Source organism: Macaca mulatta, chromosome 19 (genome assembly GCF_049350105.2).
Source record: "Macaca mulatta isolate MMU2019108-1 chromosome 19, T2T-MMU8v2.0, whole genome shotgun sequence".
NCBI lineage: Eukaryota > Metazoa > Chordata > Mammalia > Primates > Cercopithecidae > Macaca > Macaca mulatta.
This window is the reverse complement of record NC_133424.1, coordinates 63,207,251-63,227,977: the sequence shown is the minus strand read 5'-3', so window position 1 is coordinate 63,227,977 and position 20,727 is coordinate 63,207,251. Positions and strand designations below refer to the sequence as shown.

Genomic DNA, 20,727 nt, shown 5'->3' with positions numbered 1-20,727 from the left:
AGGCATGGTGGCACACACCTGTAGTCCCAACTACTCGGGAGGCTGATACCAGAGGATTGCTTAAGCCCAGGAGTTTGATGTAGCAGTGAGCTGTGATTGCACGATGACACTCCAGCCTGGGCAACACAGCAAGACCCCAACTCTAAAAAATAAAAACTAAAAGAAGCTGACAGGATCACGGGGAGAGGGGAGCAGAAACACAGACATGGGGAAAATGAGCAGCAGTCACAGCAGGAAGAAGAGACACATCGCTCCAGCTCTCTCCTCCCTCAGACCCCCCAGCCCCTCCTCCTTCAGAACCAGGAGTTCAGGACCCCAGCCCCTCCTCCCTCAGACCAGGAATCCCAGCTCCCAGACTCTCCTCTCTCAGACCCAGGAGTCCCGGCACCAGCCTCTCCTCCCTCAGACCCAGGAGTCTGGGCCCCCAGCCCCCTCCTCCCTCAGACTCCCCAGCCCCTCCTCCTTTAGACCCAGGGGTTCAGGACCCCACCCCCTCCTCCCTCAGATCCAGGAGCAAACCTCCTATGAACAAATGCAGAAGGGAAGCTTCCAGAAAGGGAGGAGGACGGAGCTGGAAAGTGGGCTGGGGGCTCAGGAATCCGGAGAAGAGGTCTGTGGGTGGGGGTGGAGCACACAGAGGAAGAAGCAGGCAGGGCAGGCCTTTCTCTCCCAGCCCCAGAGTGCGGGACCCAGGAGTCCGGGCCCCAGCCCCACCTCCCTAAGATCCCCCAGTCCCTCCTCCCACAGACCCAGGAGTCCAGGCCCCCAGCCCCTCCTCCCTCAGACCCAGACGAAAACTCCTATGAACAAATGCACAGTTGGTGCCACCTATTGGCAGGACAAAAGAAGAGAAGATGCAGGTTTTTCTGCCTCCTCCCCTCCAGCTTCCCCCAGCACAGCCCAGGAAACAAAGTCTCAGAGAAGAACTCAGCTGTGTGTGGCATTCTCTTTGCTTGACGTCACACTCTCATTCCAGGGTCTCACACATCCATTTCCTCTCCCGGGGCCTCAGCTCCCCCATCTGTAAAACAGGGGTCTTGATAAAGGGGTCACAGGGATTCAGAAAAAGATACCACATCTGGGAGATCAAAACAGTGGCGTCTGGCCAGGCGTGGTGGCTCATACCTGTAATCCTAACATTTTGGGAGGCCAAGGCGCGTGGATCACTTGAGGTCAGGAGTTCAAGACCAACCTGGCCAACACTGTGAAACCCCATCGCTACTAAAAATACAAAAATTAGCTGGGTGTGGTGGTGGGTGCCTGTAATCCCAGCACTCAGGAGGCTGAGGCAGGAGAATCACTTGAACCCGGGAGGTGGAGGTTGCAGTGAGCCGAGATTGTGCCACTGCACTCCAGCCTGGGCAAAAAGAGGGAGACTCTGTCTAAAAATAAAAATTAGAAAAAAAAAAAAAAACAAACCCCACAGTGGTTTCTTCCAGTCCCGAATCTGCTGCTGCCCAACTGTGTCATCTGAGAAACACCCCACATAACCACTGTTCCCCAGCGTTCAGTTCCCAAGGGCCATAGGACAGACTGATAATGGCCCAGCACTCAGTGCCAGGCACAGATTTCAAGCATGAACACCACAAAACGCTCCTACAGAAGAGGGAGGAACAATTATTACCCCCACTTGATAGTGAGGCAGCTGAGGCACAGAGAGGCTAAGTGATTTGCCTGAGGGTGCACAGTATTATGGGACAGAGGCAGAACTCAAACCCAGGCCACCTGGCTCCAGCGGCCACATTTGAATCACGTGCCATGTTAACCGGTCTTGCAAGCGTCAGCCTGATTTTATGATTCTCACACCTGCTCCACAGATATGACCTCATCCAACCCCTGTGAGGTCCCTCCCATTTCCACCCTACCCCAACCGAAGACTTCACAGATGAGCACCTGACACGCATAGAGCTGACGCTTCTCACAAGGGGCACCAGGACCCCGAGAGCCGTTCTCTTGATTCCACTTCTGCAGCCTGGGTGACCTTCACCAATGGCCCCCGCACTCCCATCTGTTCATGTGTAGAATGAATGAATCGTCGTAATTGACTATATGCTCTGAGCTCCTAACACAAACTAAGTTGTTACTCCTCGAAAAACTCTACGAGGGGATCCTCTGATTTTAAGGATAAGAAACTGAGACACAGAGAAGAAAAGACACTTACCAGGGTCTCCCAAAATAGTAAGTAGTAGAACAGAGATCTGCGCCCATGCTGTCTGGATCCAGACCCAGCGCCCTGAAACAGCAGCTTGTCCGGTCCCAGAAAGAACGGAGGCTATGGTGAGACTAAGTTAGAGGAGGGCTAGCACCTCATGGGGAGCCCCTTCAGGCACCACGAGTCCAGTCCCGCTCCCGAGGTGGGCAGTCTGCAGTCCCCCTGAGAAGAGGGTCTGAGGGGAGGCTGGTTCCAGCGGGGGAATCTCAAAGGGCTTCAAACTGCAGGCTGAGAAGCCGGGACCTTGCCCAGGGGTGACGGGGAGCTGCAAGGGAAGGCTGTGAGCAGGGGAGGGGCGGGGTGAGCTCCAAGTGCAGAGAGACCCTCTGCGGCCACGTGGTGACCGACAGGAGGCTGTCCTCCAGGACAGGAGGGGCGAGGGTCCAGAGAGAGAGAAGGACGTCTGGGCTGGAGCCAGGCCAAGGGGACAGAGAGGAGGGGACGGGGCAGAGAGAGGCAGGGGCCGAAGGCACAAGGCTGGGGACTGATGGGCTGTAGGGGATAAGGGGAGAGATGGGGCAAGGTACGTGCCAAGGGCGTCTGGCCGAATAAGTGGGTGGTTGGTGACGCTGCCCCTGAGATGGAGAACATGGAAGAACAGGGAAGGAGGGTTTGGGGAAATAGAGCAATGAGTTGGGACTCGGTGAGTGAGAGGGGCCTAGCAACATTGGTGCAGGGGGGCGCACAGGAGCAGGTGGCTGCCCAAGCCGGAGTTCAGGGTCAGATGGAGGAGACCTGCGTGGTTGGTGGATGAACCACGGGAGTTGATGAAAGACTCCTAGAGAATGTTCTCAGGAGGAGGAGGAGTGGGGCAAAGGCGGGACTCAGGCCGTGGTGGGCGGGACCCAGGCCGCGGTGGAGGTGAAGGACGTCCGGGGACAGGTCCAGGAGGACATCGATCGCGCGGGCCTGAGCCGGCCACAGCGGGTGGGGGCGGGGCGCTGACGTCACTGCGTGGGGGCGGGGCTGCGGGAGCCGCTGGCTGCACGCCTTTCAGGGAGCTGTGCGCAGACTGGGTTCGCGCCTGGGTTCCCCGCAGCGGGAGTGCCCTCAGTGTCCCCGTCTGTATCAGGGGTACTTCATCAGTACCTGCCTAAGCTGGTTAGGAGGAGAAACACGTGAGATCGTGACGGAAAGCGCTAACACAGACCTGGCACCGAGGAAATCCCAGGGGCTCGGCTCCTTCCCCTTGTCACCACTGCCCCCCAACAGAGGGAGGCGGCTGCAGGGGGGGCGGCGAACTGGCCCACCCGGCGTTCCGCAGTCGGAACACTGATTCCTCTCCCGCGTGGCCTCTCGCTTCTGCAGAAGCCTTGCTTGTGCTGCCCCCTGTCTGGGCCTCAGTTTCCTCCATATTCAGCAGGAAGCCGTAAGGTTACTTTTTTTTTTTTTTTTTTTTTTGAGACGGAGTCTCGCTCTGCCGCCCAGGCTGGAGTGCAATGGCCGGATCTCAGCTCACTGCAAGCTCCGCCTCCCGGGTTCACGCCATTCTCCTGCCTCAGCCTCCCGAGTAGCTGGGACTACAGGCGCCCGCCACCTCGCCCGGCTAGTTTTTTGTATTTTTAAGTAGAGACGGGGTTTCACCGTGTTAGCCAGGATGGTCTCGATCTCCTGACCTCGTGATCCGCCCGTCTCGGCCTCCCAAAGTGCTGGGATTACAGGCTTGAGCCACCGCGCCCGGCCAGGAAGCCGTAAGGTTACTAATACAACCACCTCACAGGGGTGCCCGGAGCCTGAGTGAGATCCTACAAAGCGAGCACTTGGCACGGGGGAGTGGCCTGCAGCCGCATTCAATAAACAGGGCTGCTCAGCTGAAGCGGTGGCCCAGGGTGAGGCTGCAGACTTTGAGCATGAATTTGTGGGGAGGGAGGCAAAGGGACATAGGAGTTCTAGAAGAGCTTCCAACCTGGGAATCTATTATGTCTGCCGGTCTGGGCTTGTAGAATGTCTGGAGACCCGACGTTCTAGAATGCATGAGGTTTCTGGGGACTCCAGAGCGCCCAGTGTTCTAAGGTTCAAGAGTGTTTAGAGCTCTGTGGTTTTAGGCTATTCTAAAATCTTACGTTCCAGAGTGTCCTAGACTGCCAGAATGTCTTAGGGCCTGTGATTTTAGAATCTGAAAGTCTGATATTCTAGAAATTCCAGGGGCCTATAATTCTAGAATGGCTGAATCCCATGTGATGACTCCTTCCCATAAAGATGATGGCTTTCCACACATGGGGAGAGACCACGCTTACAACAGGTCCCATCCTTCACTGGTGACCTGAGGTCAGTCCCTCCTGTCTCAGGACCTTCTCATTAATTAAGCCAAAATAGACTCTAGACAATTGCTTGGGGCCCTCTGGGGTTCTGAGACGTTGGAAGCCAGCCTCAAATACCCAAAGCCTTGGGTCATCTCAGTGACGATCTCCAACCTCTGGAATGCAGAATCCAGATTTCAAGCTCTAGAACCCAGAAATAAGACTACAGGACCAGAATAGAGACCCTAGTTTCCCAGACTCTAAATTCAGACTCTAGAGTCAAGATTCTAACAGTCTCAGAATTGTGAAAACGAGGTCCCTGTCTCTCAATCCAGCCTTTTTAAATTTGATGTGTGTATGTATGTATGTATGTATATATGTATGTATTTTGATTTTTAGTAGAGATGAGGTCTTGCTATGTTGCTCAGGCTGGTCTCAAACCCTTCAGTTCCAGTAATCCTCCTACCTTGGCCTCTCAAAGACATGAGTCACTGGGCAGCCACAGTCCAGCTTTTAAATGTAAAACACAGATTTGAAACTCCAGACTTTATGCTCCAAAGTCTACCCCTGAAAGCTCAGAGCCTAGATCCACCCTGTAGAATCCAGACCCCAAAGCAGGCACGGTGGCTCATGCCTGTAATCCCAGCACTTTGGGAGGCCAAGGATGGCATATCACTTGAGATGAGTTCAACACCAGCCTGGCGTGAAACCCTCTCTCTACTAAAAATACAAAAATTAGCTGGGTGTGATGGCGGGCGCCTGTAATCCCAGCTACTCGGGAGGCTGAGGCAAAAGAATCGATTGAACCCAGGAAGCGGACGTTGCAGTGATCTGAGATCACGCTACTGCACTCCAGCCTGGGTGACAAGAGCGAAACTCCATCTCAAAAAAAAAAAAAAATCCAGACCCCACAATTCAAAATCCCAAATCTACCATTTGTAGTCTAGGCCCCAGGCTTCTCATAGCAGGTGCCAAGCTTTCCAGCCTCGAGTGCCAGATTCCAAACACCAGATTCCAGGCTCCTACTCTGGGCTCTAGATTCGAATGCCCCAGGATCCAGAATCTAGGTTCAAGATCTGTCACTCAAAGGCCCGACTCCAGGATCCAGATTCCAGACCCCAAGCCCAAGAACTCAGACTTTGAAATCCACACTCCAGACTGCAGGTCATTAATCTCCAACTCAAGATCCCCAAATCTGGAATCCGAGACCCAGATCCAGAACCGAAGATCTGGATCCAGAACCCGGGATCCAGAACTCTGCCCCAAGCCCCAGAACGGTGACTCTAGGATCCAGTTTCCACACTCCAGACCCCAAATTCCAGACTCTGTCTTTTGATCTCCTCCTGTTTTTGTCCTCCTGTCCCCTCCCCCTTGAGGAACTGCCCCTGGTGGAGAATTCCTCCTTGTGGACTCAGACAACAGCTTCAACCTAATAAATGCTCATTAGGCCAAGTCTCCCACCCCACCAGCCACCAAGGCGTCTCTGCCTGTAAACCTGACTCTCAGCCACCTCCCACCCCACCCTACACCACCACACCCCCAGACCCAGCTGGGACTGGGAGCTTATAAATTCAGGCATCCTGGTGCCTGCTCCCTTTCTTCTGGCACCCAAGCTACCCTAGATGCTGCTGGAGGACCTGGAGGAGGTGAGAGCTTTGAGACAAGACTGGAGGGAGGGGCAAAGGGGAGATTCACCGTGCCCCGGTCTCAAGGGGAAACGTCAACCACCCTGGGAGAAGTGAGTGTCAAGGGCATGGGTAGGTCCATGTGTCCTTTACCAATGCCCCAAATTGAACCCGAACCAAGAAAATGTCCTGGAGTGGCCAGAAGGAGCTGCAGTGGTGGGGAGGGAGGGGGATGGAGTGGATCAGGAGGACGTCCCTGAAGGGCTTGTACCAGAGCCAAGAACATGATCAGGAGTGATCACGGGTTCAAGTCAGTTCAGCACAACCTCCCGGAGGCCTCCTGTGTACCAGGCCCCAGGCGGGGCAGTGCTGAGGACACAGAAAGAACCTGACCTGAGCCCCATCTTCAAGGCCCCCAGATGGGGAAAAGAACAGGCCAGACCTCAGCAAGTATGGGCCATCTGTGCTATAACGGAGGCAGAATGGGTGCTGTGGGATTCAGGGGAGACATCTGTTAGGTGTTGGGGCCTCCCAGAAGAGGTGGGGGCAGAGTCTCAGAGGACAAAGATGAATTTGGAAGAGATGGGGAAGAAGGACTTTAATTCACTCCCAAAGCTTCCTGAGGTCTCTCGTGGGCAGGGCCCTGCAGTACTGGAGACCCAGAGTGGAGTCAGACCAGCTGCTCCTCGGGAGGGGGAGGCAGACAGCACTGAGGTTCAGGGGAGGTCAGAAAAGGCCTCAAGGGGGAAGCAGGGCTGGAAGGGAATGGCGTTGGATATGTGGTGGGAGGAACAGCCTGAGCATGAAATGGCAGGAGGAAAAATGGCAGCACTGGCTGCGTCTAGGACAAGGTCATGGGAGATCCAGGCAGAGGGGCTGGAAGGGAAGAAGCCACTTTTGTCCTTGAAAGTGAGGCTGGGGCCAGGCAACCCACGCCTGTAATCCCAGCACTTTGGGAGGCTGAGGCGGGTAGATCACTTGAGGTCAGGAGTTCAAGACCAGCCTGGCCAACATGATGAAACTTCATCTCCACTAAAATTGCAAAAATTAGCCGGGCGTGGTGGCACATGCCTGTAATCCTGGCTACTTGGGAGGCTGAGGCAGGAGAATTGCTTGAACCCAGGAAACAGAGGTTGCAGTGAGCAGAGATCATGCCACTCCACTCTAACCTGGGCGACACAGCCTGACTCCATCTCAGAAAAAAAAAGAAAAAAAAGAAAAGGAAAAAAAAAGAAGAAGAAGAAGAAAAAGAGAGAGAAAAAAAAAAAAGAAATTGAGGCTGAAGGGCTGGACTTTATCCTGGTGGTGCTAAGGGTCCACGGAGGGTGGTGAGCAGGGGAGGGGAGGGGCACAGTCAGCTCCAGATGTGGAAAGATCCTTTGGGGTCATGGGTGGAGGGCAGGCTGGTGGAGGGGACTGGACTGGAGGGGAACCCAAAAGGCCAGATAAAAGGTTGGAATAGGCCAGGCATGGTGGCTCACGCCTGTAATCCCAGCACTTTGGGAGGCCGAGGTGGGTGGATCACGAGGTCGGGAGATTGAGACCATCCTGGCTAACATGGTGAAACCCCGTCTCTACTAAATAAATAAATAAATAAATAAATAAATAAATACAAAAAATCAGCCGGACGCGGTGTTAGACACCTGTAGTCCCGGCTACTCGGGAGGCTGAGGCAAGAGAATGGCATGAACCTGGGAGGCGGAGCTTGCAATGAGCCTACATCATGCCACTGCACTCCAGCCTGGGCGACAGAGTGAGACTCCGTCTCAAAAAAAAAAAAAAAAGAGGTTGGAATAGGGATCCTTGGTGATGGAGAGAGATCCAGGGGCTGGTAGCATGGTGCTGGGGGCTGACAGGTGGAGGAGGGGGGATGGGGTCTGTCCCAGTGGCTAAGGAAAAATAAACCTTCCAGAGATGGGGGACCAAGAAGGAAACGCAGAGTGGGGTTGGGGGAAGGGGTTACCGGTGGTCAGAAGAAATTTATTAACAGTGGGTGGGATAAGTCTGTGTCTGGAGGGATCCTGGTGGAGGCAGAAGGCTCCTGCCTCACCTGGATTCTCTCCCTCCCTCCCCAGACTGCAGCGGAACCCTGGTCCCTCCTCCACAATGTGGCTTCTCCTCACTCTCTCCTTCCTGCTGGCATCCTCAGGTGAGGTGGCCCCAGGAGGGGGCCAGGTCTGTGGGAGCAGGTGCCCCCTTCCCATGCATGTCTGGGCCCAGTGATCTGCCAGCCCCTACCTCACCCAGAGACCACTAAAGATCCTTCCTTCACCCTCCACCTCCACCTGCACCAATGTCCCTAAGCTCTTACCGTCAGGGGCTGGTGCTGCTGCTTTGGAGTCGCTAGGCTGCCTGGGGCCTCTCACTGCCCATGACAAGGAACACGGTCCTGGGGTTACACAAACCTGAGCTGAGTCCTAGGGCAGCGGCTTCCTTGCTGTGTGTCCTTGAGGGAACTGCTTCACCTCTCTGGGCTTCGAGTGTCTTCTCTATCAGACAGCACCGCTTGAGACAATAACGGTGAGGTCCCAATAGCATAACAGAGGTAATATACACAGTAAGCAATAGACAAGCGCTGAGAGGCCAAGAGCACAGCCAGACTCCAGCTTGAGTCCCACGCCTGCCACTCCCTGTCTCTCACAGGGTCTTTGAGGGCATTAAACGTGGTTGTGTGTGAGAGAGGAGCACAAGCCTGGCCCAGGTAGTGCCCCTTCAGGTGTGCAAGCCAGGCATGGTGCTTCGAGCTTCCATACAACGTCTATGTGTGGTGGGCACCACCGACCTCATTTGACAAGGGAAGGGGCTGTGGCTCAGAGAGGGATGGCCACATCAAGGTCACCCTGGGTGGCAGGCAAACTCCAGACTGAACTCAGCTGCCACACACCAAGAAATTAATTGTAACCTGATGCCTCTCCTCTGGAGAAATTGAGGGGGGGTAGACTTTCATTAACGTTCTGCCACAAATGACCCTCACTCCTGAGGGCCCCTCAGACCCCCACCCTCCAGCTTCCCCTCTGGCTGTCTCCGTGCACTCACCTACCTGTCTCCCGCCTGCCTGCTGCGCCCAGCTGGGGCCTCCACCTTCCTCTGGCTTGGACTGGTCAGGTGCAGCCTCGGTGCCCAGCTGTTCAGTCCATACCCTCTGCCCTTCGGAGGACGACCTCACCCTTCCTTTGTTAAGCCCCTTGTCTACCACATCCGCATTCCTGGTCTCACGGGGGCCTTTGGCCCAGTTCCTGACTGTGATGGGCAGAGTGTGGGCATTTGGTTTGGCTGTGCAAATCCTGCCCCTGTGTGGGTGGGGGTGTGCATGGCTTCAACCTTGAGGGGACACAACCCCATTGACCAGTGGAGAGGGTCCTGTCCTGTGACCTTGAATGTCTCTAATTATGTCCTTAAGCATAATGCCATTCTGTGTGTGTGTGTGTGTGTGTGTGTGTGTGTACATGCACGTGCGCAGTGGGTATACAAGGCCCTGTATGTTCACATCCTCTCCACGTGCATGAACCAGATCCCCATATGTGAAACCCAATCAGTGACCTTGAACGCCACAGATCTGGCTTGGGGGCTGATCTAGAGATGGATAAATATTGTCCTGTCCTGGCTGCCTCTGGCTGCGGCTGCATGTCTTTGACCTTGAATGCCCAGCCCCATGTCTGGGTGCTGCCCCAGACAGCAAGTCCACATGAGAGCTGGCCTTCTGGATTAGTGTCTGCAGCTCTAACTCTAGAAAACGGCTTGTGGGTGAATCACGGTTTTAACCTTGACTTTTTTTTTTTTTTTTTTGGAAACAGAGTCTTGCTCTGTCGCCCAAGCTGGAGTTCAGTGGTGCAATCTCGGCTCACTGCAACCTCCGCCTCGCAGGTTCAAGCAATTCTGTCTCCGCCTCCCGAGTAGCTGGAATTACAGGCACGCACCACCACAGCCAGCTAATTTTGTATTTTTTTTTTTTTTTTTTTTAGTAGAGACAGGGTTTTCCACGATGTTGGCCGGGCTGGTCTCAAACTCCTGACCTCAGGTGATCCACCCACCTCGGCCTTGGCCTCCCAAAGTGTTGAGATTACAGGCGTGAGCCACCGCACCTGGCCAACCTTAACTATTTATTATATGTAGGTCTGTGCAGATGTCTGACTTACTTTGGCCATCTTCGGGATGGACCTAAACTTTCACGTGTATGTCCCTATGACTAAATCCAGGTGTCATTTGTAAAAAACAACTAATATTTATTAAGTAGCTACAATGGGCCAGGTATCACTCACCATACATTCACACATGCACACACACATACACATTCCTACCTCATCCTTACAGCAATCCTCATTTTACAGATGAGGAAACAGAGGCACAGAGAGGTCAAATAACTTACTCAAAGTTTCACAGCTAGTACATTCGAACCCAGGCTTAAGGACCCCTTCTTTGTCCAGACCCTATATGCAAGTGTCTGTGACACTGGATGCCAAGACCCACACTAGATATGTTGAATTTAGGTCTGAACCATATCCAGTTCTGTGTGTGTGTTTGTGCATGCGTGTGTGTGTGTGTGTGTGTATTCGTGCATGCGTGTGTGTATTCATGTCTTAACCATCCATATTCATACACACATATGAACATCTGTGCTGTGATTCTTTTTTTTTTTTTTTGAGTGAAGTTTCACTCTTGTCACCCAGGCTGGAGTGCAATGGAGTAACCTTGGCCCACTGCAACCTCCACTGCCCGGGTTCAAGCGATTTTCCTGCCTCAGCCTCCAGAGTAGCTGGGATAACAGGCACCCGCCACCATGCCAGCTGATTTTTTGTATTTTTATTAGAGACGGGGTTTCACCATATTGGCCAGGCTGGTCTCGAACTCCTGACCTCAGGCGATCCACCTGCTTCGGCCTCCCAAAGTGCTGGGATTACAGGCATGAGCCACCATGCCCAGCCTGTGCTGTGATTCTTGAAGCTGCAACCCATGTGCCTGCAAGTGAATTTCAGCTTCCAGTCCTCTCCATAGCTGCACCTAAGTTTGGAAGCTGGATGTGCATGTATGCATGTCCATGACCTTGTATGGTCACATCTGGGACTCATACTGCACAATGAACTTGGCTGACATGTCCAGACTCTGGGGCCAAGGCTATGTCACACATACTGAGTGGCCACATCCGTTTGATGTCAGTGACAATTTGGTGAACTTGAAGGATTGGTTTCAAGTGACCCACTGTCTGAACCTGTATCCAGTGCCCCTGTCTCCACCCCCAACCACAGAGGACTTCTTGCCCTCTGGTCTGTTCCCCTTCCTGTCTCTCCCCGAGTCTTATAGCAAATGGGGTGGTGGCTTGAGTTTTGGAGAAAGCAGGCAGCGGTTGTAAACAAACAACAGGGCAGGCCACTGCACTTCAGCCTGCGCAAGAGAGTGAGACTCGGTCTTAAAAAACAAAAACAAAAACAAAAAACAGAGCAAGGTATCTTGAGAAGTTAGAGGAAAGGCATAGGCATATAGTAGTTAGGGTAGGGTGCAAGGAAGGTGTAGGAGGCAATGCAAAGGTCCCTGTCCTCAGGCATCCTCTACCCCTTCTCCTAGCAGCCCAAGATGGTGACAAGTTGCTGGAAGGTGACGAGTGTGCACCCCACTCCCAGCCATGGCAAGTGGCCCTCTACGAGCGTGGACGCTTTAACTGTGGCGCTTCCCTCATCTCCCCACACTGGGTGCTGTCTGCGGCCCACTGCCAAACCCGGTATGAAGGCAGGGCTCAGGGTCCTGAGGGAGCCTGGTGCGGGGAAGAGCTCCTAGGTTTGGGGGAAGACGGAGGCAGACGCCAGAACTCCTGGGTTCTGAAAGACGAGGAGGCTGGATGTCAAGCCTCTGGGTGAGAGGGGAGTGTGTGTTTCAAAGCCTTAGATCTCTGAAGGGGTAAGGAGAAGACTCGTTCCAGCTTTTGAGCCTCAGTTCTAGGGATGTGAGAATCCTGGAATCAGGGAGAGACCAGCAGGGGGCTGGGAGTAGTTGGAGGGGATAGAGTTCTAGGAGTGTGCCGGACTTTAGACTCGTTGGTCCTTGAGCAGCATTTTGGCTTCAGGGTCTTGGGAAAAGGTAATGGGATGTCGAGATTCCTAAAGGGTCGGGGGACCTCGGGCTGCCCACTCTTTGATCCTTCTGTCCTCTACTCGCGGGTAACCACTGGCGGGAAAACCACTCGCCCGCACAGCTTCATGAGAGTGCGCCTGGGGGAGCACAACCTGCGCAAGCGCGATGGCCCAGAGCAACTACGGACCGCGTCTCGGGTCATCCCACACCCGCGCTACGAAGCGCGCAGCCACCGCCACGACATCATGTTGCTGCGTCTAGTCCAGCCCGCACGCCTGACCCCCCAGGTGCGCCCCGTGGTGCTACCTACGCGTTGCCCCCACCCGGGGGAGGCCTGTGTGGTGTCTGGCTGGGGCCTGGTGTCCCACATCGAGCCTGGGACCACCCGGAGCCCCCAGTCACAAGGTGCGTGAAAGGATGGAGCTGGATGCGAGGCCTCAAGGAATCCTATGCTCCAGGGCTCTTGGGCGGAGGGGACAAGGGCCAGAATTTATGGATCTGCTCCAAGTCCAATGTCCTCCCCAGTGAGTCTCCCAGATACGTTGCATTGTGCCAACATCAGCATTATCTCGGACACGTCTTGTGACAAGAGCTACCCGGGGCGCCTGACGAACACCATGGTGTGTGCAGGCGCGGAGGGCAGAGGCGCAGAATCCTGTGAGGTCAGAGCCCAGAGGGGCCCTCAGGCGGAAAAAGAGGGATGGAGACAGGTGTGGGAGTTCGGATGGGGTTGTATTTTCTTTGCTTTGGGCCAGAGAAGATGCTAGGGTTAGGCTTGGAGATGGAGGAGGAAGAGAAGTTAGAATAGGGGTGAGGTTGGAGTTGGGGTTATAGGTGGGGATTGCGTTGTTTGAGGTGGATAATGTGATAGTTGGTTTGAGATGGCATGGGTTGGGGCTGAGAATGGGAATGGTTTGGTTTGATTTTGGGTGGGAAATATGTTAGGATCGAATTGGGATGAGGTAGATTTTATTTGGAATGCAGAAGACACGAAGATTGAGATTGGATTTTGAGATGGGCATGGGTTTGGTTTGATTTTGAATGGTGAGGATGTGGGCTGGGTTGGATTTAACTTAGTTCAGTTGCACTGGGGTTGCATGGGGGTGAGATTGGACATAGGTTGGGTGAGTTGTATTGAGCTGTGTTGAACTGGGGTTGGGGTTGGGTTGGCTTCGTTTGGGATAAACTGGGATAAACTGGGACAATCCCAACTGAGTTGGGTTGGGATTCCCTGGGATGGGGATGGATTGGGTTTGGGGTGAGATTGCAAATGGTGATTAGGATGAGGATGAATGCACTGAATCCAGGAGGTTTCACTCAACCTGAGACCCCATCTTTTCCCCACAGGGTGACTCCGGGGGACCCCTGGTCTGTGGGGGCGTCCTGCAGGGCATTGTGTCCTGGGGTGATGTCCCTTGTGACAACACCACCAAGCCTGGTGTCTATACCAAAGTCTGCCACTACTTGAAGTGGATCAGGGAAACCATGAAGAGGAACTGACTATTCTGGCCTATTACCTGTGCCCCTGACTGAGCAGAGGCCTCCACAGCTGGCCAGCAGCCCCACCTGACATGGAACAGAATGGAGCCATCCCCCAAGACCCTGTCCAAGGCCCAGATGTTAGCCAAGGATTGTCCCACCTGAGGACAAAGCTGGTGCTCAAGGTCACCTGTTTAATGCCAAGATAACAAAGCACTGATCCAAGCTTCTCTGTAGGAATTTCTGTGACTTTTTTCTGGGGTCAAAGGGAAACCCAGAGACACTGTACACTGTTCCTTTTCACCCACCACCCCGATCCCTAGGTGAGGTGAAGCGGCTTGAAGCAGGGCTCCATTCATTCAACACACATGACCACCCATGTGATCTTGAACAAGAGGCCCAATCTCCCTTGGCCTTGGTTTCCCCATCTGTAAAATGAGACCATCTTATTGCTGACTTCAAAGGGCTATTTTGAGGATTAAATGAGATGATTCCTCTGAACTGATTAAAATAGTGTCTGGCACTGAGTAAATACCCTCTATCTCTGGATCTCACTTACAGGACCTAGCAGACACTAGATTACCAACAATGGCTTTTTCTTTAAGATTTTTTTTTTTTTTTTTTTTTTTTTTGAGGCGGAGTCTTCACTCTGTCGCCCAGGCTGGAGTACAGTGGCACCATCTCGGCTCACTGCAAGCTCCGCCTCCCGGGTTCACGCCATTCTCCTGCCTCAGCCTCCTGAGTAGCTGGGACTACAGGTGCCCGCCACCGCGCCCGGCTAATTTTTTGTATTTTAGTAGAGACGGGGTTTCACCGTGTTAGCCAGGATGGTCTCGATCTCCTGACCTCGTGATCCGCCTGCCTCGGCCTCCCAAAGTGCAGGGATTACAGGCGTGAGCCACCGCGCCCGGCCTTCTTTAAGATTTAGTTCTGGGCTGGGCACGGTGGCTCACACCTGTAATCCCAGCACTTTGGGAGGCCAAGGCCGGCCTTGAACACTTGAGATCAGGAGTTCAAGACTGGCCTGGCCAACATGGTGAAACCCCATCTCTGCTAAAAATACAAAAAAATTTAGCCGGGCATGGTGGCACATGACTGTAATCCTAGCTACTTGGGAGGGTGATGTGGGAGGATCGCTTGAACTTAGGAGGCAGGAGTTTCAGTGAGCTGAGATTGCGCCACTGCACTCCAGCCTAGTGATAGAGCAAGACTCCATCTCAGGAAAAAAAAAAAAAAAAAAAAAAATTTAGGTTCTGGGCTTCCTGGTAGCCATGGCAAAAAGGCAAATACTGTCCTTTTCTTAGCCAGGTCCCTGATACACAGCAGAGGCTGGAACTCTGAGCTGCTTTGATTTTACCAAAAAACCAAGACAACATGTTGGAAGCCTATGGGTTTACCATTGAGGCTGCAGGAATCTAGTTCCTAATTATCTTCAGAGACTACAAAATGTGATGTTCAAGGTAGCTGAACGTTGGAAGTACATGAACCTGGCCCATGAGACCTAAATATTGTACTGATGGAATGGGGGTTGGGGGGAGGGGTCATTGGAATCTGTGGTTAGTCTGATCGTGACCTGTGAGGGAAGGTTGTCCAGATCTCTAGGACTTTGGAGGACAGGACGTTGAGCACCCATAACTGGGAGTAAGAAGTGGGAGGCTCATTGGGACCCCAACATTGTTTGGGAGGGACGTTGGATTTTGTAATGCTAAAGAACTTACCCTGGGAGACCCCTGAAACTTCACATTCCTGGATCTGGAGGCACTAGGAATGCAGTGATGTATACCCCAAAATTTTATTATAAAAGGAACAGTAGCTTTGGGGACCTAGGTCCTGGGTCTGGAAGTGCAAGAACCAGGGCATTCTGAAGGCCAAGGCTTATATTTCAGGGGGAACTGGCAGCTGAGATGCTAGTATCTTGGCTCTGAGCGGTGCAGGGAATCAGAGCCCTAACTGCTGATATTTGAGGGCACCAGGCCTTGGGGTGCAGGGCCTTAATTGGGACTTAGGTATATGGGGCTTTGTACCGGGGGTCACTGATTCCTCCGCCCTCCTGTTTCTGCTTCCCCTCAGTGCCCCCTTGCCTCACTGGCTGTTCCCCAGAGCAAAGCCCCAGAGCCACAGGCCCTGCCCCATTTGGCTTCAACCCCAGGAATGCGTCCAGCGTGATCCAGGGCCTGCAGAGCAGGTGCTGGCTCTCCCTCCGCGTCCACAGCTCTGGGGATCGGGGCGGGGGGGGGGGTGCGATTGTTCAGCCCCCAGGCAACAGGGGAAGGGCCTTGGCCAACATCTGGGAGCCAGCAGGGCAGGGGTGGGGCTCTGAGGGGATAAGAGCTTTTAAAAGGCTCCCCAGGGAGGTTCCCCAGCTCCTCCACCTGCCGGCCCCTGGACACCTCTGTCATCATGTGGTTCCTGGTTCTGTGCCTCGCCCTGTCCCTGGGGGGGACTGGTGAGACAGTGGGGGGATGTGGGAGGGGGAACGGGCCCTGATTCTCTTGCTGCCCTCACCCCGCCAATAAGCCCTTCCCCTCCAACAGCCCAGCCTCGTCCCTCCGGCCCACAGTCTATCCTGGTTCGGGGTGCCCCAGCTCTTATCTATCTTGCATGGCCCCACCCTAAACTTCCACCCCAGCTCCTCCATGTTGTCACAGTCCTCACTCCCACACCAGATCCCTGCTCCTCCCAGGAAGCCTCAGTACTTTCTTCTCTTCCCTAGCCAACGCCCTGTCCCACCGCTTACCAAAGGGGCAGATTCTGGGCCATCTCTGTCTCTCTCTGGAGGACCCCAACTCTCCCATGGGCTTCCCCAACCCCACAGGACCCCGATCATCCCCCCCTGCCCCCTAGGTTCCCTGCGGCCACCTATTTGTCTCCTGAGTCTACAAATCCCACCACGCTCCAGTGACTTTTTCCATCCAGCTGTCCACTCTCAACTGTGTCTTCCAGACCCTGACATCTGGTCTCCCCAATCCTTCCAGGGTCCCCCAAATTTCACCCGACAACCCTGCTTCCCAAACTGGCATGTGGGATCCCCCATCTGGTATGGGGGGTCTGCAAATGTCCCTTCCCACCCAGCACCCCCAGCTCTCCCAGGAAAAACACGTACACCCTCCCACCACAAGCTCCTTTCCTTGGGGAATTTCCATCCCGGCCCAGTCCCCAGCCCTTCTCCACCTGAATTGTTCCTGCACAGCTCTGGTTTTCTGGAACCCCACCCCAAGGATCCTGAATGCCTTCTCAGCCAGCCCTTCCGCCCTGGCCTCCCCCAAGTCCACCAGTATGTGATTCTACAACCTCACATCGAGCGGGTCCTGCATTGCATTCCCACACCTGCTCGGCGCCTGTTTTGACCACTTCTCTCATCCTCTTCCTGGGATTGAGGGCCCCACATTCCTCCAGTACCCTCAGACCATGAACCCCATCCCCTTGAGAAACAAAGATCCATCCTTCACCCTGTCTGAGAAGGACGGCCACTCACGCCTCCCTCCTCCTGAGCCCCGTCCCAGTCCTGACCCCAACTCTGTTCTCAGGGCCCCAACCTCCCCTCAGATTGCCATTCCCAGTTCACAGGAAGGACCCCAAAACCTCTCGGAAGCCCACCCCTACCCTTAACCATAGCCCTTTATTTTACCCTTTAACCAGGAAGCCCTGAAATCTAACTGTCCCAGCCAAGCTGGCCCCTTGCAACCCCAGTGTAGGGACCCCAAGTCACCCCCAAACTCGTCAGTCCAGATGCTCTTCTTGACCTCTCAGACCCGGTTCACTAAAGCTGCATCCTCTCCTGAACCCCCAAAGCCCAACCCAGATCCTGTTTCCCTAGCCTGGGAGCCCCTTAGCCCTCCAGATTCTTCCTTAGTGAGCCTCTGATCCTGTCTCACCCTTGGCGCCTTGATCCCTGGTTTCCAGAATCGCTTTCCACTCTCCTAACCCACCACCTCCCATCCCCCAGCCCCAGACCCCAAATGACCTGACACCCAGATGCAGTGTCGGCTCCAGACACTGTCTCATGTCTGCTACCCTGATCCCTGGAGGCTGCTGTACTGTCAGAGCATGAAATCTCCCCACCAGGGCCAGCCAGCACTCCAAAAGCCCAGGGAACAGTCCAGAGTCCCAGCCCTTCCCAACACCCCTTGCCCATGTCCCCAGACCTCCAGCCCTGGTCCTCTACCTGCAATGTCCCTTCAGACCCACAGCCCCAGCTCCTTCTCCTAGCCTTGTCCCTGGCCTCTCCTGCCAACCCTGCCCTCCCTGACCCAGCACCGCCTCTGCAGGTGCTGCGCCCCCGATTCAGTCCCGGATTGTGGGAGGCTGGGACTGTTCCCAGCCCTGGCAGGCGGCTCTGTACCATTTCAGCACTTTCCAGTGTGGGGGCATCCTGGTGCATCCCCAGTGGGTGCTCACAGCTGCCCATTGCATCAGCGAGTGAGTAGGGGCCTGGGGCCTGGGAGGAGGGCATCTATGCTGCCACAGGATTGAGAGGCCAGTGGCATTCCCCTTGGATAACCTCAGGCAAGACGGGGAGGCTGAGGCAGAGAGGAAGGCTCTGGCGCAGGTCGCATGGCAGGGCAGAGCTGGGCTGGACACCCTCCCCAAGGCTCCCCGGGTCTCTTGGGATCTGGTTCTGCTTGTGCCTCTGTGTGACTGTGCTTTGGTCTCTATCTTTCTATCTCTTCCCTGTCTCCTTGTCTCTGCATCTCCCCTGTCTCTGTCTGTCTCTGGGTCTCTCTGTGGCATCTCCGTCACGGTGTCTCACCCTCCATCTCTCTACCCATCTCTCTCTCTGGGTCTCTACTTCACCCTCCCCCATCCCTACTAAAAACACACCCAGATGGGCCTAAGGGAGGCCCCAGAGTGAAGGAAGGGCTTTATCCCCAACGTGCGTGCCTGGGAGAGGGACACAGGGAACAGCTGGTTTCAGCGGGAGCTGGGTGGGGCAACTGAGGGAGGAGGAAGGAGGCGGGGCGAGAAACGCGGAGGAGGGTGCTGGGGAGGGAAGGGGGCCTCGACCTTGGACTTCAGGCCAGGCCACCTGTCCCTGGGGAGCCCGCACCACAGCCCCAGCTGCAGCTGAGCTGCTCTCAGGCCTCCCCTCCTCCCTACCTGCCCCCCCCCCTCCCCAGGGCCTCCCTCCCTTTCTCTCCCACACTCGGTCACTCCTCCTTCCTCTCTGCCTCTGTTTCTCGTTCTCGCTCTGACTTCCCGCGTCCTCTTTCGTTTGTCTGCTTCTCGCTCCCTTCTGGGTTCTGTTCCCTCTTCCTCCCTCTTCCCTGGGCCTGTTTCTCGCTGTCCCTTTCTTTTCTCCTTCTCACCGACCTCTTTTTTCCTCATCCTTTTCTCATTGCCCTCCCTTCTGCCTTTCTCACCCCTCTGTCCTTTTGAGCTCTTTTTCGCTCTGCCTCTTCATTTACCTTTTGCACTCTCACACTTTTTCATCTTCCCATTCGCTGTCTGTATTTCTCCATAACTATATCTTTCTTCCTCTGTCTCCGCCCACCCAAGTTTTTTCTCTTTCCCTTTCCCTCTTTGGGGACCCTCCCCCATGCTCCCCTGCCCCATCCTCCTTTCCCCTTCCCGTCTTCTCATCCCTCCATTCCCATCTTTCCTCAGCAATTACCAGCTCTGGCTGGGTCGCCACAACTTGTTTGATGACGAAGACACAGCCCAGTTTGTTCATGTCAGTGAGAGCTTCCCACACCCTGGCTTCAACATGAGCCTCCTGAAGAACCACACCCGCCAAGCAGACGAGGATTACAGCCACGACCTCATGCTGCTCCGCCTGACGCAGCCTGCCGAGATCACAGACGCTGTGCAGGTCGTGGAGTTGCCCACCCAGGAACCCGAAGTGGGGAGCACCTGTTTGGCCTCCGGCTGGGGCAGCATCGAACCAGAGAATTGTATGTGGGGGCAGGCTGTGCAGCCCAAGGCGGGGATGGGGACTCCTGCCTCCGAGGGAGAAAGGGCCAGGGAAGCAGGTGAGGTCGGGCTGCAGCCCTTTTTCTCCCGGGTTCGTAGTCTCATTTCCAGATGATCTCCAGTGTGTAGACCTCGAAATCCTGCCCAATGATGAGTGCGCCAAAGCCCACACCCAGAAGGTGACAGAGTTCATGCTGTGTGCCGGACACCTGGAAGGTGGCAAAGACACCTGTGTGGTGAGGCAGCCCTGCCCCAGGCTCTGGAAGGGCTGGGGGAGGGGACCCAGCCTCTGAACTGGCTTCTGAGAGCTAACCAGGCATCTGCTGCACTGCTTCCCAGCTAGCTGTAGCCAGCCGCCCCGTCAGTGCCCCAGGTCCCCCTCCTTTCCCCGCCCATCCAGGGACAACTGCATCTCACCCCACACACCAGAGTTCACCGTTCCTCCTGGCAATGGGTAGTTACTATCAGAGAAAGCTCCCTGGAGAGGTGGCCTCTGCAATGCGCCCGCAGGGGCAGCATCCTGCAGATGGTCGTGCGCCTGCTCCCCGTGACCTGTCTGCAGGCACTGTCCTCCTGGACCCTGGTCCGTGTGCAGGAGCTGGACCCTGAGGCCCCTTCCCCCTTGGCCAGGACTGCAGCCCCAGTCCCCTCTGTGGGAACCCCTGCCCACCTTCCTCTGGGAGTAGGCACTGGAGGCCCTGTCTGAGAGCTGGGGCTCCCCAGGCAGAACTTGGGCCCCGTCGACCTTTCTTACTCTCCCCTCCCACCTTGTGCTCCCAGGGTGATTCAGGGGGCCCGCTGACGTGTGATGGTGTGCTCCAAGGTGTCACATCATGGGGCTACATCCCTTGTGGCAGCCCCAATAAGCCTGCTGTCTTCGTCAGAGTGCTGTCATATGTGAAGTGGATCGAGGACACCATAGCGGAGAACTCCTGAATGCCCAGCCCTGTCCCCTACCCCCAGTAAAATCGAATGTGCATCAAATGTGTGTCACCTGTCTTTCCAGGTTTGGTGCACCTGGACCCACTCGGCTGAGGCTGCGGCCACCCCGGCTGTGTTAATCTTATGCCTGGAGGTCTGAGGTCACCAGCAGGTGGGGAAAGGAAGGGGCTGTGACAGGTGCAGACAGTCAGGGAAGGGCTCAGATTCCAAAGGGTAAGTCAGGGACGCCAGACCAGTTCACTCACACTAGGATGGA

At 55.1% G+C, this 20,727-nt stretch overlaps 2 protein-coding genes and 1 long non-coding RNA gene across 9 annotated transcripts; 2 read left to right on the top strand and 1 right to left on the bottom strand.

The window, feature by feature from the left end:
* Window positions 1-901: 901 nt before the first annotated feature.
* LOC114674135 (uncharacterized) lies at window positions 902-2,298 on the bottom strand. The gene is made up of 3 exons (XR_003725129.2): window positions 2,162-2,298; window positions 1,894-2,008; window positions 902-1,021 (listed from the first exon to the last, which is right to left on the bottom strand). It is a non-coding gene; the product is annotated as an uncharacterized LOC114674135 (long non-coding RNA).
* KLK15 (kallikrein related peptidase 15) lies at window positions 2,136-14,130 on the top strand. 7 transcript variants are annotated; one of them, XM_028839829.2, is made up of 6 exons: window positions 2,136-2,277; window positions 8,153-8,226; window positions 11,640-11,790; window positions 12,262-12,545; window positions 12,666-12,802; window positions 13,488-14,130. In XM_028839829.2, exons 2-6 carry the CDS (start codon window positions 8,184-8,186, stop codon window positions 13,638-13,640), a joined length of 768 nt encoding a protein of 255 aa, XP_028695662.1. In that variant the 5' UTR covers window positions 2,136-2,277; window positions 8,153-8,183; the 3' UTR covers window positions 13,641-14,130. The 7 variants fall into 7 exon arrangements, with proteins under 7 accessions (XP_028695662.1, XP_077837183.1, XP_077837184.1 ...); XM_077981057.1 differs by having other exon boundaries at window positions 12,666-12,850; XM_077981058.1 differs by having other exon boundaries at window positions 11,637-11,790.
* A 1,778-nt stretch (window positions 14,131-15,908) lies between these two features.
* Window positions 15,909-20,513, top strand: KLK1 (kallikrein 1). The gene is made up of 5 exons (XM_015124674.3): window positions 15,909-16,065; window positions 17,888-18,038; window positions 19,224-19,510; window positions 19,629-19,765; window positions 20,310-20,513. Exons 1-5 carry the CDS (start codon window positions 16,020-16,022, stop codon window positions 20,463-20,465), a joined length of 777 nt encoding a protein of 258 aa, XP_014980160.2. The 5' UTR covers window positions 15,909-16,019; the 3' UTR covers window positions 20,466-20,513.
* The last annotated feature ends 214 nt before the right edge of the window (window positions 20,514-20,727 follow it).

Coding starts and splice junctions, on each gene's coding strand:
- KLK1 (XM_015124674.3), top strand. CDS start 16,020: ATGTGGTTCCTGGTTCTGTGCCTCGCCCTGTCCCTGGGGGGGACTG. Junction 16,066..17,887: donor CCTGTCCCTGGGGGGGACTG/GTGAGACAGTGG, acceptor CCGCCTCTGCAG/GTGCTGCGCCCCCGATTCAG. Junction 18,039..19,223: donor GCTGCCCATTGCATCAGCGA/GTGAGTAGGGGC, acceptor ATCTTTCCTCAG/CAATTACCAGCTCTGGCTGG.
- KLK15 (XM_077981056.1), top strand. CDS start 8,184: ATGTGGCTTCTCCTCACTCTCTCCTTCCTGCTGGCATCCTCAG. Junction 12,546..12,665: donor CCGGAGCCCCCAGTCACAAG/GTGCGTGAAAGG, acceptor TGTCCTCCCCAG/TGAGTCTCCCAGATACGTTG. Junction 12,851..13,487: donor AAAAAGAGGGATGGAGACAG/GTGTGGGAGTTC, acceptor TTTTCCCCACAG/GGTGACTCCGGGGGACCCCT.